This window comes from Balaenoptera ricei, chromosome 12 (genome assembly GCF_028023285.1).
Source record: "Balaenoptera ricei isolate mBalRic1 chromosome 12, mBalRic1.hap2, whole genome shotgun sequence".
NCBI lineage: Eukaryota > Metazoa > Chordata > Mammalia > Artiodactyla > Balaenopteridae > Balaenoptera > Balaenoptera ricei.
Genome location: NC_082650.1, coordinates 45,154,589 through 45,175,177, shown reverse-complemented (window position 1 = coordinate 45,175,177; position 20,589 = coordinate 45,154,589). Strand labels below are relative to the sequence as shown.

General features: G+C 37.6%; 1 protein-coding gene across 1 annotated transcript in view; it reads right to left on the bottom strand.

The window, feature by feature from the left end:
• The window catches only part of FRK (fyn related Src family tyrosine kinase), a 94,369-nt gene that overhangs the window by 31,337 nt on the left and 42,443 nt on the right, over positions 1-20,589 (bottom strand). The window contains exon 2 of the mRNA XM_059941988.1: positions 5,714-5,835. Within this exon, the coding sequence (XP_059797971.1) occupies positions 5,714-5,835 (122 nt within the window). The remainder of the gene's footprint in view (positions 1-5,713; positions 5,836-20,589) is intronic.

Sequence of the window (20,589 nt, the reverse complement as noted above, 5' to 3'; positions counted from 1 at the left end):
GTATATTCTTGAATAGAATGTAGTGGATGCTAACTTAAATGATTGTTAGCTAGCCGCTATCTTCATTTGAAGTACAACATTGGACAAAATGTAAATAAAGGATCAATTTAATTTGGCAGCCAATAAAATGGAAAAAAAATAAGAGAATGGAATATGTCATGAAGTATGAAAAGGTAGGAATTTCACCAACCTCCACATGACTTATCAACTTCTCATTTATTTAATATCTGGAATTGATTACTATAAAGTTACATTCAAAGGGCAATAATATGCATCAGCTCTTTGTTGTGCTTGCCTCCAAATAGCTCAAACTACTCATACAGAAAAGATATTTTTAATAAACAAAATAAGGTAAGCAGAAGAGAAGAGAAAACTTAGATGAGTCAACATGTGGTGTTCACAGAGAAGCAACAGAAAAAAAAATGCAAGCAACCTAAAGAATACTGCAACTTCTAGAAATGCTAGCCATGGATTTTCAGTAAAATAGAAGATTTCTCCATGAGCAGTGCCCTAGAGAAAAAAGTTCTTTGCCTGTGCATCTGTGTGTGTATGTTTGTATACACACACAAACACAGATATATGTACTACATAATAAAATGTTAATTTAACTTTATAGAGTATTTAAAACATCTGAAATATAATTTATCAGTAGTAACATTAAGAAAAGGCAGCATATACAATAACTGACCCAAAAAGCCACTTGCTATTATAGGCAATGATATTTGCAATTAAGTTGAACACAACTAAATTATGACTTTAATTAAAAGGCATTTTCTAAGATGGCACCAACATGTTTAAAATTCAATACATTTTATATGAGATACTGGAGTTATTAACAAAAATTTCTTTCTGCAGCTTGTGTATTTTTTAAAAAGCAAAACATCATCTCTAACCAATATCAAAATGCTCCCAGAATCCATAGACATTTCATTGCATAATAAATTCAAGGAGCAATTTTTTCCAACCATTTAATACTTGCCCCTCCTTGGGATATACAATTGTATTTACATCCATGGTTAATAGTAATAGAATTCCTGACACACTCTTGTGGCCACTATGTCCACATTAATTTTAAATGAAGAATAAATGGAGGCTCAGAGGACTGATAATGAAACACACACAGCCTTTTGCCATTGGTCAGCATTAGATTAGAATGAATCAGCAGGTCTTAAAAAATTTTGGGAGCAATAATGGTATCTCAGTGGCTGGTGGAAAGTGAGTTTGCGTCTGAACCCTGTGCCAGGCGGAGAGAGACAGGGCCACAATGCAAGTGACATCCTTTTCCAATTTTGTCTCCTCTACAAAAGTCTTGTTACCTGGAAACTACTAACCTGTTAAGGTGAGAAATTGTCTTTCTAAAATAAGTCTGAAACACAGCAAAGAAGAGGATTATTTGTGATCTTACATGGTCCAGACTTCAGAGGTTTAAGAATATGACAATGGCCTTGCTTATCTTTGCTCTTGGTAGATGACAGGGTAAAGACGTGAGTGTTTGAGCATCTACTGTCTTTACAAACTGTACTAGAAACTATGGAGCTAGAGAAGAAGCATGAAACAGAAGCAATAAAAGTATGTTGCTTCAGCTCAAGGACTGTATAAACTAGTTTGAGAAGCACATTTTTACCTACAGTGAAAGAGTTACTCATAAATATAAAAGACTCTTTGAATATGTAAGTTCAACATGAAGGATACACACAAGGTCAACATGAACAGATACACATCTTCCCTAATGAAGCTGCTGTTATTCTCATTACTTTTTGAATTGCCTTCAGAATTAATTTATAAGGCATGCAGAAATATTTACAAAGTTACAAGTCCATGGTTTCGCTCGGGTTAATCATCCATGTTATTCAGAAAGTGGCGTCAGATAATTCTGGCCACTTCCAAGTATCAAAGCTGCACTTAAAGAACATATAATTGCCCAGGTAAGGCCTTTAACATAAAGTGATATCCTTTCTGTAAAGGGAGTTCTACCATTTGTGCAATACTTTGAACAACAGCAGTCTATTCCTTTGAAGGATAAAACATTTATTTGGTTCTAAAAATTCTAGTATATTTATTTTAAAATTAAATTATGTTGCTACAGAGACCTACCTATATTCTCAAGAACAGACTTCATAGCAATCACAAAGTACTATTATAAAAGTCCTGCACGTTCCATGGGACCTACATGTTCACTGTAATGGAGATGTATTACAGTGAGTTCTCAGCTCAAAATCAGCAGTCACAAGTCAAAAAAGAGATAATGGCCCCTTGTATGTCCTCCTGCAATTACTTCAAACACCTCTGAACTTAATTCCTTTGGTCCCCTCTTCTCTCTTCCTGTAAGTATCTCCTCCCATGGACCTCATCTTGGCTCAATTGACCACTATCCCCCAATCACTCAAGTCAGAGATCTGCAAGTCATCCTGGATTCTGCATTCTCCCTTATTTTACCCCATTTCTGATCAACTACCAATTCCTGTAGGCTCTGTCTTCTAAATATTTCTCACCTCCATGCCCTACCCTCTATTTGCCAAAACTGCCCTGGTTCAAGCCATCACCTGTGGAGATAAACAAGACTCTCTAGCAAAGAGCCCCAGGAGCTCTTTCTAGATGGCATGGTAATGGGTCCACTGGGCCTGTCCCACCATCGCCCCCTATGGCCAGCAAGAAGGACTGCAGCTGAATTCAATTTCCAACAGGCCCTACGATTTCCTTTTCTACAAAAGAGAAGCAGCAATTTTGCATGGTGCCGAAGTCCAGAGGTACTGGGCTTTTCAAATTACCCTGCAAATAGTTGATGTCCAAACTCACTTCTTAGCACCAAAGCAAAGACTGCTATCAAGAGTCCTAAGGCCATTCCCACACTTGCCCCATAAAAAAAAGGAGGGCAACAGAGGGGTCGTGAGGCTTCTGGGGACAGAGGAGCATTAGTGCAGCCAGCTGAGTGTAGGTTCCCTGGCCCTACTCCGCGGAATGCTGACTGCCTCTGCTGTCTCACACCTGTGATTTCAGACAGCAGCAAGTGATGCCTCTGTGTTTGCCCCGTCACTCCTCCCCAGACTATTATCTATAAATCTTTCATCCGTTCTGTTCTCCACTCTGTCATCAAAGGTCAGACCAAGTCATTTTCTGCCTAAAGCTTCCCTCTATATTTGGACCTGTAGAAAAAGCTCCAAATTCCTCAGCATGGTATACAAGGCCCTGAACAGTCTAGTTCCAACTTTCCTTTCCAGGCTCACATTTGGCCATTCCTCCTCTCCTCCACCTCTGCTCCCCATCCACACACGCGCGCGCGCACACACACACACACACACACACACACACACACCTGCACTGTCCTCCCCACTCCCTACCCTCCACTCTGTGCATTTGCCTTGCCAGGAATAATCATTCCCACGCGGCTACCTTGTGACACAAACTGAACACAAGTGCTGCCTCCTCTGTGAAACCTTCCTAACTCCTCTCTGAGACTGGGCCCCTGCCCCCTCTCGTCTCACCAGACAGCTGTGTTATCACCCTCCTGGAGCCTGGGGCCAGGGGCTGTGCCTCACTCTCCCTGCTGCCCTAGACCTAGCAAAAGCCTGGCACAGACTAGGCACTCAAATATTTGTTCAAGAAATAGACAGTGTATAAATAAATGATATCAGCTACTAGATGCATCACCCTGAACACTGCTGATGAGCTTTTTTGCCTCATGTCCTCTGTCATTTTTCAACTATCTTCAATCTATTATCATTCGCTCTTAAAAAGCTTTCGCTGAGGATGAATCTGGAATTCCCTCTACTACCCTAGAGATTTTCCTATGCTGAGCTGCCTAAAGTAAAATTACAATGTGCAATGCAAAATCCTTTCTGAAAAAACTCGCCTGAAATTCAGTTTTATCCCTCAAGGTGTATTTTTCCGAAAGTGTACTTTAAGCGATAATACAAATGCTTATGGAATGCCAAACATCAAATTTATATTAATGGCAATAACAATAATACTTTCCTTTAAAGTAATTGACTGAAGTCAAGAAATAGCCAAACCAGTTGACATGCAGTCAGAATTTCATATTTTTCATCAGAAAAACAATTCTCTACCAATGACAAATAACAGTAAGGCCCCTAAAACTACCTGTCATGCATCTAATGAAGACGGATTCTCTGGCTACCACGTATAATACGTAATATCCAAAAGCACTGCTGTAATTCACAGCTAATTAGTGTCTTGCCGTTATGAGAGGTGTCATAGCCCTAACTCTCTCCTCAGCTCTCTACTCAGACCTCACAGGAGCTGACAGCCATGCAAGGATCCCAACAAGCCAATTAGCACCCACCCCAACCCTGGGTTGCTGTTTCTCAGCAGCCTGCCCCAGCATCAATAAATCATGCCCCGTCGTGAAGCACTTCTCTGACAGCTGCGAGCCACTGTCGCCTGAGGAATAAAGACAATACTTCTAAGGAAAACTCACGTGGGAAAGACAGAGATAGAAAAGGGATATTATTTGCCTTCCTTTAGCAGCATAACTGTCAGCAAAATTGAAGACCATCAATTCAGACTGAGTAGGAGACAACTGCCCTGAGAAATAAATCCATGACTGGTACACCTGAAGATCCTTAGTGGTAATCAACAGTCAGCAATTGGGTTGTTCACTTGTTTGTTCGTTTTAATGTATATTATATCGAAGACCCTTTTCTTTCCATTTTTCTCCTGTATAGTCCTCCTTCTGGCTAATAAGAAAATTATCCTTTCGGTAGAACATAATGGTCTGCATTTACTTTGCCCCCTAGTGAATACACAGCAATCAGATAATTTGTTTGAAAGACTCTAAATGGTTTGACTTCATTGAAAAGGAATCTGTAATGTTATGCTGGTCTCCAAGTAGGGCCTACAAAGCTTCCTAAATCCATAAGCAAGCATTACAGTATTCTCAGCACATAACAGCCAATATCCTTGTAACTTTGTTCTAAGCCTATAAAGCTGTTTTGCTCCCTAATATTCTACTAAGAAAGTGTTCAGAATAGTCACTGTAGCCTATTCAAAGATATGACTCAGTTAATTCTACTTTTTCTTTGTTTTCCTCATAGAAATATTCTTCTTCTATATTATTAATGCTAGAATCTAAAACATTTAATCTAGCTTTTGGCTAACTAATGACTACCTAATATATAAGCACCTGTAACACTTAAAGAAAATTCTCAGGTCTCCTGTGCTTTTTCTTTCCTAGGGTATTGTAAAGTAAACATGCACTTGACTTTCAGTTGGAAAACTACATTTGACCAAATGTTACATGTCATTGGTTAATTAAGCACATTTGCATTCAGCATTTCAATTCATTTTCTATTTACCAGGCAAAGACAAATGAAATGCAAAAAGAAAAAAAAAAAGGGTATTATGGCAAGATCAATTTTGACAACAGTTTAGATTTTGCTTCTTGTTTATCATTTCCCTAAACGGATAGGCTCCTAGATAATGCAAAAGTGAGAAAACACAGGCATATCCATATATTTTTCATCTCATACGTAGAGCGTGTGTATTTGAAACATTTATAGTCACATCTAGCCACAGACAGAAATTGTTTTGCTAATTTTTATATTACTCTTGAGTAGTTCAATAGATTTAATTTTGGTACTATTGTGAAGATAACAGATAAGGCAAATTTAAAATTAACATGTCCATGTTCACACAGAAGGTTCATGACTACAGACTCTCAAATCCACATTTAAATCACACAGAACAATGCCCATACCTGAAAGGGAGAAGTCGCCTTTCTGACTTTCACTTTCTCTGATTAGAAAAGCACCTGTCTGATTTTCTGAATATAATAGTTGTTTTTCAGCATCTGCCCTCTTGATTGCTCCAAAGAACCACCTAAAAAGAGAGATAAAAAAAAATAAAAAAAATAAAAAAATTAAAAAAGAGAGAGATATAAACTTTAATTAACCAGTCAACATTCATTTTTTTTAAGGAGCAAGAAGTTTGGCAAGAAAGTTCCAATATCAGAAGGGCTTATACTCTTTAGTGATACTGTAACAGGTATAAATGGTAGTTTTTGATACTTGACATGATTTTTCTGGATGTCTGCAACACTCACCAGGAGTCTTTAATATATTACAAAATAGGAATTTGGCTGATGCCTCTGCTACCACATGTCTTCTCACACCTGCATTCTGTCTGAGAAACCCTGTGTTCTCCTGTCAAATCCAAAGCTTCTAGGGCGGGCCCACCACACGGTAAGTTTGCCGTGTTCCACGCTCTAAAACTATTCACATCACCATCAGACTGTCCCACTGCCTCTCCTAACACCTTCTAGGTGTTAGGAGGCAAACATTCCAATCCAGGGATTCATATATTTCACATCAAAGTGTGAACAGTAAAAATGTAGTTCTCTGGGTTTTAATTCCCATCTTTCTCCCCTCCATCACTGCCCAACCCCCCGCCCCCCATAATATAAGATGATTTTGCATGTTTAAAAGGAAATTTTCATCAGTGGAGAGATTATGTGAAAAAGATTTCTGCCTGGGATGTATCTTCTTAGTGTCCCCTCCACTTCTCATCTTTACACTCTTATCCTTAACACTCCAGAACTACAAGAGTCAGTAAATGTGAATGTAATCAACCCCAACAAAGAATTACGGATTTTAATATCAGAACCAGTTTAAAACATATATCAAGTCAGCAGACACTAATGTGATAATAAGAGGAAACTGAGACAGTCAGCTTTGCGTTAATGACCTTTCACTATAGGATCAAAATGTCGATCTTTATCATTAAAGACTTCAGGTAAAACATTTATCTTTCTAGGCATCATCTTTAAAAATGTAAACACTCAAAGAGAAGAAATGTAGGCTTGAGGGAAGAAATACAGGTCAGGTGAGAAACTGCAGGCTGGGAGAGGTCCTCAAAAATTGGTTCCAATTGGTTTGACAGGTCATGGGTATTGGGGAATATGAGTGCACTAAGGGTGACACAATTGAAAGGAAGAGGGGAAGAAATTGAAAAAAAAGAGACATTAAAATATAATTACCTTCTAACAAAAGTAAGATGTTTGTTTACCATTTTCCCAATCATCAAATTGCAAATTACACAATATTAACTATATTAGCCAGGAAATGCCAGATTATGTTGGAACAATGAACAACTCCAAAAATCTCAGTGGTTTAAGACAATAAAGATTTGTTTTTCACTCAACTGCACGTCCACTGAAGGTCATCTGTGCTATGTCCATCCCTATGTCCACCAAAGAATTTCCATCTCCATGCTTCCACGATTGACTAGGCAGGCTGGATTGGAAAACGTGGCAAATCACAGGCTGGTTCCTGGAGCTTCTATTTAAACCTTCTGCTCAAGAATGAGCCCACTGAGAAATAAGTTGTATGTTCATACTAAATTCAAAGAGAGTAGAAAATGCAATCCTACTATTTCCCTGAAGGCAGAAAACTGGAAACATTTGGTAGACTACACTAATGACTACCATATTGATTCAATATCAGGAACCAAATTAATGTCCATAGGCTATTGTTTGTCCAAATGAAATTTTAAAAGGCTTGGAAACATTCCAAGGTGGCCATGGAATGAATTCACAGAAAAATAGAAACGTATGTTTTCCACTATTGCAGAAATAAGTAAATATCAATAGAATAATGGAACATAATAAAAAACTCAAACAGACCCAAACATACAAATTAGTGATGAAAGGATGGATTAGTCAATAAATGATGCTGGTACCATTCATAATCCATATAAAAAAATTAATTGCTGCTACCTATAGCATACACAACAATTTTACAGAGATTAAAAACCTAATGTAAAAGGCACATTCTAAAACTTTCTGAGACTATTGGACTAAGGAAGTTTTCTTCCACAATACAAAAAGAAAAAGAAGACATACAAGCCTTAAGGGAAAAGATTAATAATATTTATTATACCACAATTAAAAACTTGCAACACCAAGATTACCATGAAATAAAATTAAACTATAAGCCACAGACCTGGAGGAGTCTTTGCAGAGTTATTTGCAGAGCATATAAACAAGAATAAGATTAGTATTCAGGGGGCTTCCCTGGTGGCACAGTGGTTGAGAATCTGCCTGCCAATGCAGGGCACACGGGTTCGAGCCCTGGTCTGGGAGGATCCCCCATGACGCGGAGCAACTGGGCCCGTGAGCCACAATCCCTGAGCCTGCGCATCTGGAGCCTGTGCTCCGCAGCAAGAGAGGCCGCGATAATGAGAGGCCCACGCACCGTGATGAAGAGCGGCCCCCACATGCTGCAACTAGAGAAAGCCCTTGCACAGAAACGAAGACCCAACACAGCTATAAATAAAAATAAAATAAATAAACCCAAAAAGTTAAAAAAAAAAAAGATTAGTATTCAGGTTATATAGAGACCTATAATCACTAAAAACAGAAGACAACACAGTAGAAAAACTGACACAGTATTTAACTGGATAGATCACAGAAAAGAAAAACCCAATAACTAATAAAAATAAGGAAAGAAGTACAGCCTCTGTCTATTGCCAGTAATTAGGAATATTAAGAATATTAAATATAAAAAAATGAAATGCACTTTCACACTTTCCAGGCTGGACAAAATTTAAAACTCTCACATTCAGGCACTGGGAAAAACGTGAAACAAGAACCTTTATATAATACTAGTGGCAACGTAATTTGGTACAACTAATTCAGAGAACATTTGGCAATATCTAGTAAAGCTGAATATTTGTATGCTACTTAATTTCACTTCTAGATTGTATACTCTGTGTGCTCAAGGAAATATACCACAAGCACATTCACTGAAGAATTCTAGCATGGAAAATTGGAAACAACCTAAATGCCCACCGTAGGGGAATAAATAAACTTAATTATGGATATAAAATGGAATACTATATGGCAAGTTAAAGCAAATAAATTGTTGAGGGACAAAAGGAAGTTGAAGAATGATATATACCTTTATAATACTATTTATATAAAGTTTAAACAAACACATTAAAAACATTAGATATTTTTATGGATAGCATGCTTAGTGAAAGCTAATAGTTAAAGTACTCAGGCAATTTTTTTTTAGACTCCATTTCCAGCAATGGCAAAATTTCTTCACACAAATATTTCAAGCAAAGAAGCAACATGGATCAAATATACTTATCAACCCCATGCATTTTCCTGATTTCTAGTGCATTAATTATGCAGCAACATTAAAATGTTTGGTCCAAATATAAATATGTAAACCTTTACAAGAATTACAATTTATCTAACAGATTAAATTCTTAGAAGTACAATTATATCTCCTATATCTCATTATTCTAAAGAATAAATACTCCATTACATAAGCTTTACATACATACATTACATTTGTATTTTGGATAATCAAGTTTATAAAATGATGTCTTTTCTCTGCTTAATATATGTATAAGCAAGCAGGTTTTGTAAATCAAATGATTAAAGATATAGTAATTTTACTACATTTGTAGAGAGGAACTGTGTGGTGAATTTTTTTTAATTCTTTTTTGTCTCACCAATTCTGGATTCTTTTTTTTTTTTTAATTTTTTAATTTAATTTTATTTATTTTTTTATATAGCAGGTTCTTATTAGTCATCCATTTTATACACATCAGTGTATACATGTCAATCCCAATCGCCCAATTCATCACACCACCACACCCACCCCCCCAAATTCTGGATTCTTGTACAATCACTTTACAAGGCACATCACACCAGTAATGAATTGAAAATAACAATGAAATACATGTAACTATTTGACTGGATGCATCAGCTCACTTAATACCTGGAATTCTACTTGGCTGAGCTACCATCAAGAAGTGAAGAAAATAAATAATTGTTTTCTGGATGTAGTGGCATTATAATGCCATCTTTCATACTCAAAGATGATGCGTCTGCTATAGATTGTGATCGCTAGAGCATGTGCTGCTGTACAGACTAATGAGCAACCGATAGTTCGTTCTACCCTCTGCACAGGTGAAAATTGTTCCTTACTTTGTGGTCTGAGCCGTGGGCAGAACTGTCATTCTCCTCAGTTCTGCCTTTAGAGCCCCTGCTGGTCCCACTCTGGAAGGGCACATACACCCCAGGCCTCGCTGTCCACCACAGCCATTTTCAACGCTCTCTTTAAACTGTAGTTCTTATGTGCAGTAAACACTGAGTGCTGAGAAGAGATCAGGATATCCTAGGTGGTAGAAAGCATCAGGGGAGAGTCTTATAGATCGTGAACCTCGAAATGTGGATCAGCATCAGCATCACACGGAAGCTTGTTGGAAATCTGCAGGCTTCACGTCATACCTACTGAATCAGAAACTCTGAAGCTGGGGCCCGGAAATCTGGGTTTTAATAATTAGTCCCCCAGTAAATCCTATGCACACTAAAGATTGAGAACTACTGAGGTACAGAAATAGTAAAGAAGTTGGAAATTTACACAAGACATCTGAAAATAAGTTAGATTTGGCACTTATGTGTAAAAATTATCCAATAAAATGATACTACACACACCCACACATACACATTTTATTGATATTTAATGAAAATAATCTTTATTACTATGCCATACTGCCATGAAAGAGATCTTGCTTAAGAATAACCAAAAAGGAGAGGAGATCCATAATAACCTATAATCTTGGAGAAAAATGCTTCAGTTAGATGAAAATGGAGCAAAAAGTACACTGCCTGTTTTAGATGATAGGAGTATGTAATTGAAATCTAAGATTCATTCTGCAAACATTTGAGTGTCTATTGTGTGTAAATTCTGTAGCATGGACATAGGAAGATCTGCAAGACATACTGCTGAATGAAAAAGGGTAAATTGCAGAGTACTAGGAATATTATAGTTTTATTTATATTTTAAAAACCAACAAACCAAAAATTATATGTGCTTACTTCTCTGGAGATTAGGGAGAGATGACAAAATAGATGACAAAAGACTGTCACTTTTTACTCTGCATTCTTCTCTATAATTGGATGTTTACGATAAGATGTAGTTATATCATTTCACAATTTATTTATACACAAAAAAATGAAAGAAGTCAATCAGGTATATGCTACAAAAACCTACATGTCATAAAGATCTGGACTAGAGATTTTGGCAGTTAGAATTGATAGTTACAAGAAAAATCTCAAAGGAATATGGGATGGGTGATTATAGATGAGCAGTGAAACAGATGGAAGATCACACATGACACCAGGGTTTCAAATCTGCATGACTGGAGGACAATGTACTCAGCAGCGCATCAGAAGGCAGACTGTAATAACAAGTAAGAGCTACAGCAACTCCCTGGGAAAGTTATGCCTGGATTTCCTCATTTGTAAGTGGGACTAATAATCATTACCCTGTAGGCTTGTTTTGAGATGAAGAAAAATAACGTGTGTAAAGTGCTTGATGCCAGGCCACATTCATGCTTAATAAATAGCACCTATTTTAAGATAACTGATTTAAGGGAGAAATTATACATTTGGTTTTAGACATGATGGATTTGAGGTAAAGATAGAACATGAGTGAATATGTGAACATGATCTCACTTCTCTAACTGTATTTGTACTAACTTTGTCGTTCTGCCTGCCCAGTCTTGACTAGGTCATGCTGCCACCAGGTGGCAGTACACCATTTTACTAAACCAAAAAGGCTAACGAAAGCTATATGGTGATTAACTGGACTTTATTTTACAAAAAAAGGCACAATGCGTCTTTCAAAAACAAAAAATCGAAATTTATGCAGTGTTACTGAACATCAACATTTAAATAATATAGATCCACCAGAGGGCAAACAGCAGAAGCAAGAAGAACTACAATCCTGCAGCCTGTGGAACAAAAACCACATTCACAGAAAGATAGACAAGATGAAAAGGCAGAGGGCTTTGTACCAAATGAAGGAACAAGATAAAACCCCAAAAAACAAGTAAATGAGGTGGACATAGGCAACCTTCCAGAAAAAGAATTCAGAATAATGATAGTGAAGATGATCCAGGACCTCAGAAAAAGAATGGAGGCAAAGATCGAGAAGATGCGAGAAATGTTTAACAAAGATCTAGAAGAATTAAAGAACAAATAGAGATGAACAATACAATAACTGAAATGAAAAATACACTAGAAGGAATCAATAGCAGAATAACTGAGGCAGAAGAAAGGAAGTGACCTGGAAGACAGAATGGTGTAATTCACTGCTGCAAAACAGAATAAAGAAAAAAGTATGAAAAGAAATAAAGACAGCCTAAGAGACCTCTGGGACAACATTAAACGCAATAACATTCGCATTATAGGGGTTCCAGAAGGAGAAGAGAGAGAGAAAGGACCCGAGAAAATATTTGAAGAGATTATAGTTGAAAACTTCCCTAACATGGGAAAGGAAATAGCCACCCAAGTCCAGGAAGCGCAGAGGGTCCCATACAGGATAAACCCAAGGAGAAACATGCCGAGACACATAGTAATCAAATTGGCAAAAATTAAAGACAAAGAAAAATTATTGAAAGCAGCAAGGGAAAAACGATAAATAACATACAAGGGAACTCCCATAAGGTTAACAGCTGATTTCTCAGCAGAAACTCTACAAGCCAGAAGGGAGTGGCATGATATACTTAAAGTGATGAAAGGGAAGAACCTACAACAAAGATTATTCTACCTGGCAAGGATCTCATTCAGATTCGATGGAGAAATCAAAAGCTTTACAGACAAGCAAAAGTTAAGAGAATTGAGCATCACCAAACCAGCTCTACAACAAATGCTAAAGGAACTTCTCTAAATGAGAAACACAAGAGAAGAGAAGGACCTACAAAAACAAACCCAAAACAAGTAAGAAAACGGTAATAGGAACATACATATCGATAATTACCTTAAACGTGAATGGATTAAATGCTCCAACCAAAAGACACAGGCTTGCTGAATGGATACAAAAACAAGACTCATATATATGCTGTCTACAAGAGACACAATTCAGACCTAGGGACACATACAGACTGAAAGCAAGGGGACGGAAAAAGATATTCCATGCAAATGGAAATCAAAAGAAAGCTGGAATAGCAATGCTCATATCAGATAAAATAGACTTTAAAATAAAGAATGTTACAAGAGACAAGGAAGGACACTACATAATGATCAAGGGATCAATCCAAGAAGAAGATATGACAATTATAAATATATATGCACCCAACATAGGAGCACCTCAATACATAAGGCAACTGCTAACAGCTATAAAAGAGGAAATCGACAGTAACACAATAATAGTGGGTGACTTTAACACCTCACTTACACCAATGGACAGATCATCCAAACAGAAGATTAATAAGGAAACACAAGCTTTAAATGACACAACAGACCAGATAGATTTAATTGATATTTATAGGACATTCCATCCAAAAACAGCAGATTACACTTTCTTCTCAAGTGTGCATGGAACATTCTCCAGGATAGATCACATCTTGGGTCACAAATCAAGCCTCAGTAAATTTAAGAAAATTGAAACCTTACCAAGCATCTTTTCTGACCACAACGCTATGAGATTAGAAATGAATTACAGGGGAAAAAATGTAAAAAATACAAACACATGGAGGCCAAACAATACGTTACTAAACAACCAAGAGATCACTGAAGAAACCAGAGAGGAAATCAAGAAATACCTAGAGACAAATGACAATGAAAACACAATGATCCAAAACCTATGGGATGCAGCAAAAGCAGTTCTAAGAGGGAAGTTGATAGCTATACAAACCTATCTCAAGAAATAAGAAAAACTCAAATAAACAATCTAACCTTACACCTAAAGGAACTAGAGAAAGAAGAACAAACAAAACCCAAAGTGAGCAGAAGGAAAGAAATCATAAAGATCAGAGCAGAAACAAATGAAATAGAAACAAAGAAAACAATAGCAAAGATCAATAAAACTAAAAGTTGGTTCTTTGAGAAGATAAACAAAATTGATAAGCCATTAGCCAGACTCATCAAGAAAAAGAGGGAGAGGACTCAAATCAATAAAATCAGAAATGAAAAAGGAGAAGTTACAACAGACACCGCAGAAATACAAAGCATCCTAAGAGACTACTACAAGCAACTTTATGCCAATAAAATGGACAACCTGGAAGAAATGGACAAATTCTTAGAGAGGTATAACCTTCCAAGGCTGAACCAGGAAGAAATAGAAAATATGATCAGACCAATCACAAGTAATGAAATTGAAACTGTGATTAAAAATCTTCCAACAAACAAAAGTCCAGGACCAGATGGCTTCACAGGTGAATTCTATCAAACATTTAGAGAAGAGTTAACACCTATCCTTCTCAAACTCTTCCAAAAAATTGCTGAGGAAGGAACACTCCCAGACTCATTCTATGAGGCCACCATCACCCTGATACCAAAACCAGAGAAAGATACTACAAAAAAAGAAAATAATAGACCAATATCACTGATTAATATAGATGCAAAAATCCTTAACAAAATACTAGCAAACAGAATCCAACAACACATTAAAAGGATCATACACCATGATCAAGTGGGATTTACCCCAGGGATGCAAGGATTCTTCAATATACGCAAATCAATGTGATACACCATATTAACAAACTGAAGAATAAAAACCATATGATCATCTCAATAGATGCAGAAAAAGCTTCTAACAAAATTCAACACCCATTTATGATAAAAACTCTCCAGAAAGTGGGCATAGAGGGAACCTACCTCAACATAATAAAGGCCGTATATGACAAACCCACAGCAAACATCATTCTCAATGGTGAAAAACTGAAAGCATTTCTTCTAAGATCAGGAACAAGACAAGGATATCCACCCTCACCACTATTATTCAACATAGTTTTGGAAGTCCTAGCCACGGCAATCAGAGAAGAAAAAGAAATTAAAGGAATACAAATTGGAAAAGAAGAAGTAAAACTGTCACTGTTTGCAGATGACATGATACTATACATAGAGAATCCTAAAGATGCCCCCAGAAAACTACTAGAGCTAATCAATGAATTTGGTAAAGTTGCAGGATACAAAATTAATGCACAGAAATCTCTTGCATTCCTATACACTAATGATGAAAAATCTGAAAGAGAAATTAAGGAAACACTCCCATTTACCATTGCAACAAAAAGAATAAAATACCTAGGAATAAACCTACCTAGGGAGACAAAAGACCTGTATGCAGAAAACTATAAGATACTGATGAAAGAAATTAAAGATGATACCAACAGATGGAGAGATATACCATGTTCTTGGATTGGAAGAATCAATATTGTGAAAATGACTATACTACCCAAAGCAATCTACAGATTCAATGCAATCTCTATCAAATTACCAATGGCATTTTTTACAGAACTAGAACAAAAAATCTTAAAATTTGTATGGAGACACAAAAGACCCCGAATAGCCAAAGCAGTCTTGAGGGAAAAAAACGGAGTTGGAGGAATCAGACTCCCTGACTTCAGACTATACTACAAAGCTATAATAATCAAGACAATATGGTACTGGCACAAAAACAGAAACATAGATCAATGGAACAAGATAGAAAGCCCAGAGATAAACCCACGCACCTATGGTCAACTAATCTATGACAAAGGAGGCAAGGATATACAATGGAGAAAAGACAGTCTCTTCAATAAGTGGTGCTAGGAAAACTGGACAGCTACACATAAAAGAATGAAATTAGAACACTCCCTAACACCAAACACAAAAATAAACTCAAAATGGATTAGAGACCTAAATGTAAGACTGCACACTATAAAACTCCTAGAGGAAAACATAGGAAGAACACTCTTTGACATAAATCACAGCAAGATCTTTTTTGATCCACCTCCTAGAATAATGGAAATAAAAACAAAAATAAACAAATGGGACCTAATGAAACTTAAAAGCTTTTGCACAGCAAAGGAAACCATAAGCAAGACGAAAAGACGACCCTCAGAATGGGACAAAATATTTGCAAACGAATCAACGGACAAAGGATTAATCTCCAAAATATATAAACAGCTCATGCAGCTCAATATTAAAAAAACAAACAACCCAATCCAAAAATGGGCAGAAGACCTAAATAGACATTTCTCCAAAGAAGACATACAGATGGCCACGAAGCACGTGAATAGCTGCTCAACATCACTAATTATTAGAGAAATGCAAATCAAAACTACAATGAGGTATCGCCTCACACTAGTTAGAATGGGCATCATCAGAAAATCTACAAACAACAAATGCTGGAGAGGGTGTGGAGAAAAGGGAACCCTCTTGCACTGTTGGTGGGAATGTAAATTGATACAGCCACTATGGAGAAGAGTATGGAGGTTCCTTAAAAAACTAAAAATAGAATTACCCTGTGACCCAGCAATCCCACTACTGGGCATATAACCAGAGAAAACCATAATTCAAAAAGACACATGCACCCCAATGTTCACTGCAGCACTATTTACAATAGCCAGATCATGGAAGCAACCTAAATGCCCATCGACAGACGAATGGATAAAGAAGACGTCATACATATATACAATGGAGTATTACTTAGCCATAAAAAGGAACGAAATTGGGTCATTTGTACAGACGTGGATGGATCTAGAGACTGTCATACAGAGTGAAGTAAGTCAGAAAGAGAAAAACAAATATTGTATATTAACGCATATATGTGGAACCTAGAAAATGGTACAGATGAACCGGTTTGCAGGGCAGAAATTGAGACACAGATGTAGAGAACAAACGTATGGACACCAAGGTGGGAAAGCGGCAGGGGGTGGGGACGGTGGTGGGATGAATTGGGAGATGGGGATTGACATGTATACACTGATGTGCATAAAACTGATAACTAATAAGGACCTGCTGTATAAAAAAATTAATTAATTAAAAGAAGAAAAGCAGGATGTGTTTATACACACTCTTGAATATTTATAAAATATTTGTGGAATGTTACCCAACACTGTTTTGTACAGTTTTTTTTTTGATTGTGTGTATGTATTACATTTTTCCTTAAGAAAAAAAAAGCATTTAAATAATATAGATATCAATCAAAATTGAGGGAAATCAACCTGTTAATAGATGTGGTATCTCCATGAATGTTTCCTCATTTCATTTACTAAAGTCTTATTCTATCCACTCTGCTGCCTCACTGAGTGGCATGAAGTAGGACACTCATAATTCCAATCAGATGGAGGTAAATTCCTCCTACATTTTTTAAAAGGGAAAACCCATCCTCAGTAACTGCTGGCTAAGGTTTACAAAATTTAACAAACAATTTCTTTCCCCAATGTCTCCCTAAAATCCAAGACAGCTGACCTTAAACCACAGTAGACAGACCCTAAAAATATAAACTCCTAAAACCAGTCCCAGAAAAACACATGGATCTTCCCAGAAACGGCAAAAGGGAAAGTGGGTAGATCAACTTGACACATAGCCAACCCCGGGAAAGTACCCTGGGTGCCTCCCCTGGTGGAATGCAGGCTAGGGGTGTTTTTATTGTTGTCATCACAGTTACACACGTTATCAGGGATAAACCCACCTATTGTCCTCACCAGTGTGGTTTGGGAGGATCAGTGACACTAACATTTCTGCAAAATAACTACAGTTTGCAGGGTACACTCATAATCACATTTAGCCATTTATGGTACCTAAATGTAAGGCTTGGAGTCATGACCCCTTGAGCTATGGAAGTTCTATATGGCTCGCCTGCATTGATCTGTGTTTCAGCAACATTGCCAGGAAAGCCTCTACTGAAGTTCCTTACGGTCCAGGTAATCATGTCCCTTCCCCTCTATAAAAATCTCCTTAGGCTCAGCATCCCCCTTGGCTTGCAGTCAATGAACCCTGTCACTTTTCCCCGCTCCCCTACCATGATAAGGACAAAATAATAATAATAATACTGCTCCGTGTATTTTCTTATTCTTTCCTTCCTTTCCGTTTCCCCCACCACAAACTTTGTCCAATGCATCATCACCATTTGGACTTTGGTAATATTTTACTATCTCTTACCTTTAATCTTAACAGCTTCCACTTCCAGATCACACACAAGGAGCCAGGCACTGTTGCTACAAGTTGTATGTGCATCACCTCAGTCTCTCTCCCCCTTGCTTACACCACCACCACTAGATTAATCATCTGAAAATATGACCTGCTACATCTCACTGGTTCATACACATTAAAAAAGTTTTAAGGGTTCCCTTTGCTTATGGATGAAAACCCTTATTAACCTGGAATTCCAAGCCCACCTCCATCTAGACGCCAGCCATTTCTTCAATCTTATCTTCCCTACATCAACTGTGCTCCAGCTAAACACATCCCCTCACCGCTGTTGGTGGTAGCATTACTTAAACCTGCCTACCCACAATTCCCACAGTTCTCAGCCTCTACCCCTCTGGTTTGGAGTGCAGCACACAAAAGCTAGTGCTGCACAGTTTTACTTTTTATTTTTAGATTATTCCCTGTGTTCACTTGAGGCTGCAGACTTCCCTGGCACAGAGACTGAGTCTGATAACACCACATATGCCTTTTGGAGCAGTTAAATAAATACTTGTTGATGAACAGTTAACACATTGTACCTCAATGTGGGCATCTTATATAGTCTTTTGGTTTATACTGAATGTTGGACTTTAGATAACACCTGTGTTTTCATGTAATCTTTTATCTGTGCTTGCCACAGAGCGTGGAGGGTAAAGCACTTAAGAGAGAAGCCTTACCTGCTCTGGGCCAGTTGCAGCACAGATTCGAATGTTAATTGGCCTCAAACCACGGATACCAATCTGACCACTCTCTTCTCCCAAAGAGGAAAAACACTTCCACATGAATGTAGAGCCCAAAAATGAGGCTGACTCTTCTGTTCTCCAAAACACGAGCATGTCAGGGCTGCACACATGGAAACTGTGCGTGATAAAATGACAATGTCGGGCTTCCCTGGTGGCGCAGTGGTTGAGAGTCTGCCTGCCAATGCAGGGCACACGGGTTCGAGCCCTGGTCTGGGAAGATCCCACATGCCGCGGAGCAACTGGGCCCGTGAGCCACAACTACTGAGCCTGCGCGTCTGGAGCCTGTGCTCCGCAACAAGAGAGGCCGCGATAGTGAGAGGCCCGCGCACCGCGATGAAGAGTGGCCCCCGCTTGTCGCAACTAGAGAAAGCCCTCTCACAGAAACGAAGACCCAACACAGCCATAAATAAATAAATGAATGACTGAATGAATGAATGACAATGTCACAGCCAGTATCTGAAGTACGACTTGCAGTCACAGAGAAACCAGGAAATTCCTTGCGTGGGTCATTCGATAAAGCTATTTTGTTGCTATTATTCACCTTTATAGTCATCACAAAAGGGGACTTTTGAAGGAATTTTCTTAGGGAGGAAGTAAGGTGAACTAATTGGTACTTTCCCCACTGAGGAAGGTGTGTACCGTGTGTTTATGAAAGAATCTGATTGTAACCTGACTCCACTTCCCTGAGTCTAGTCATCAAAAGTATGCAATTCCTCACAAAAAGTTTACAGAGAATACAGCAAAGTTCAGATGGGCATTTAATCTCAAGGCAGTGTTTTTGCTTCACAACAATTCCCGATTTGTGTAAAAGGAAATAAAAGCTAATACTGATGTCTCTTTTAAAATAAAAAACAAGATGTGCACATATATTATGGTATTTCCAATCATCAAGCCTGAGATAAAAGTGTAAATTTAAATCTGTCTGCTTTGTTTTTGTACATTTGTGATAATGTTTGTCCTAGAAACTAGAGGAATATGGGTTAGAGTTGAAAGCATTAACCATTAAAGAGTTTCTATCTTTGTCCCATCCAAAGAAAGTATATGCAGTTGATTTTATAATTCCTGGGGAAATGCTTTACTTCACAAAACACCACAAATGTTCATTCGGATTCCTTATATCAATAAGCTTTGGGGTAGTAGCGCTTCTTTTTAATAGTTATATGGGTCACCAATTTCAGAGTGACAGCCTCACTTAGTTTCCTACCAAAAAAATAGTTATCTACTTTCATGAATCATTTCCTTTCTCACTCCAAGACAAAAATAAAATGAACTTTTAAATTCACTTAACTTTAAAGAATTTTAATTTCTGGTGTCATGAATGATATTATCTCATCCCACTTTATTTAAGCCGCTGAGTATCCTTTAAAACGCTACAAAATAACTTGTTCTTTGGGAACTACTTTCATGGAATAAACAAGACCAAACATTTGACTCTAATCAGCTGGTAGTCCCTGTGTGCACCTGCTCTGGATGGGTTAATAATGATATGCTTTGGACTTGCAGCCCAGTCTGCATTTACTGGATACAGGTTTCTCATACAAAAAGAAAAAATGAGGAGTATCTGTCTTCTTTTTTGCCAATATCGGAGGTGATATTCAAAGTATTTTATGACTGATACAGCACAGGTACCCACTATTAGGACAGACACCAGCAAAAGCAGAGGCTCACTTCCACGTTTCAGCCGTGGTACTTATCATTTTAACACTAAAGGATGCACTGTGCCATCCCTTACTTTCATTAAATCCTTTATCCAAATAAAAGATAGTAAACATCTTTAAAATATCTTAACCTTCTTATTACCCTACAGGGTAATATTGATATAATTTTCTATGTGCTTTATAAGCTGAAATATATCAGTAATATTTACTTCATAATAACTATATGGAGAACAGGTGAAAAAGCAAAAGAGGAAAAGAA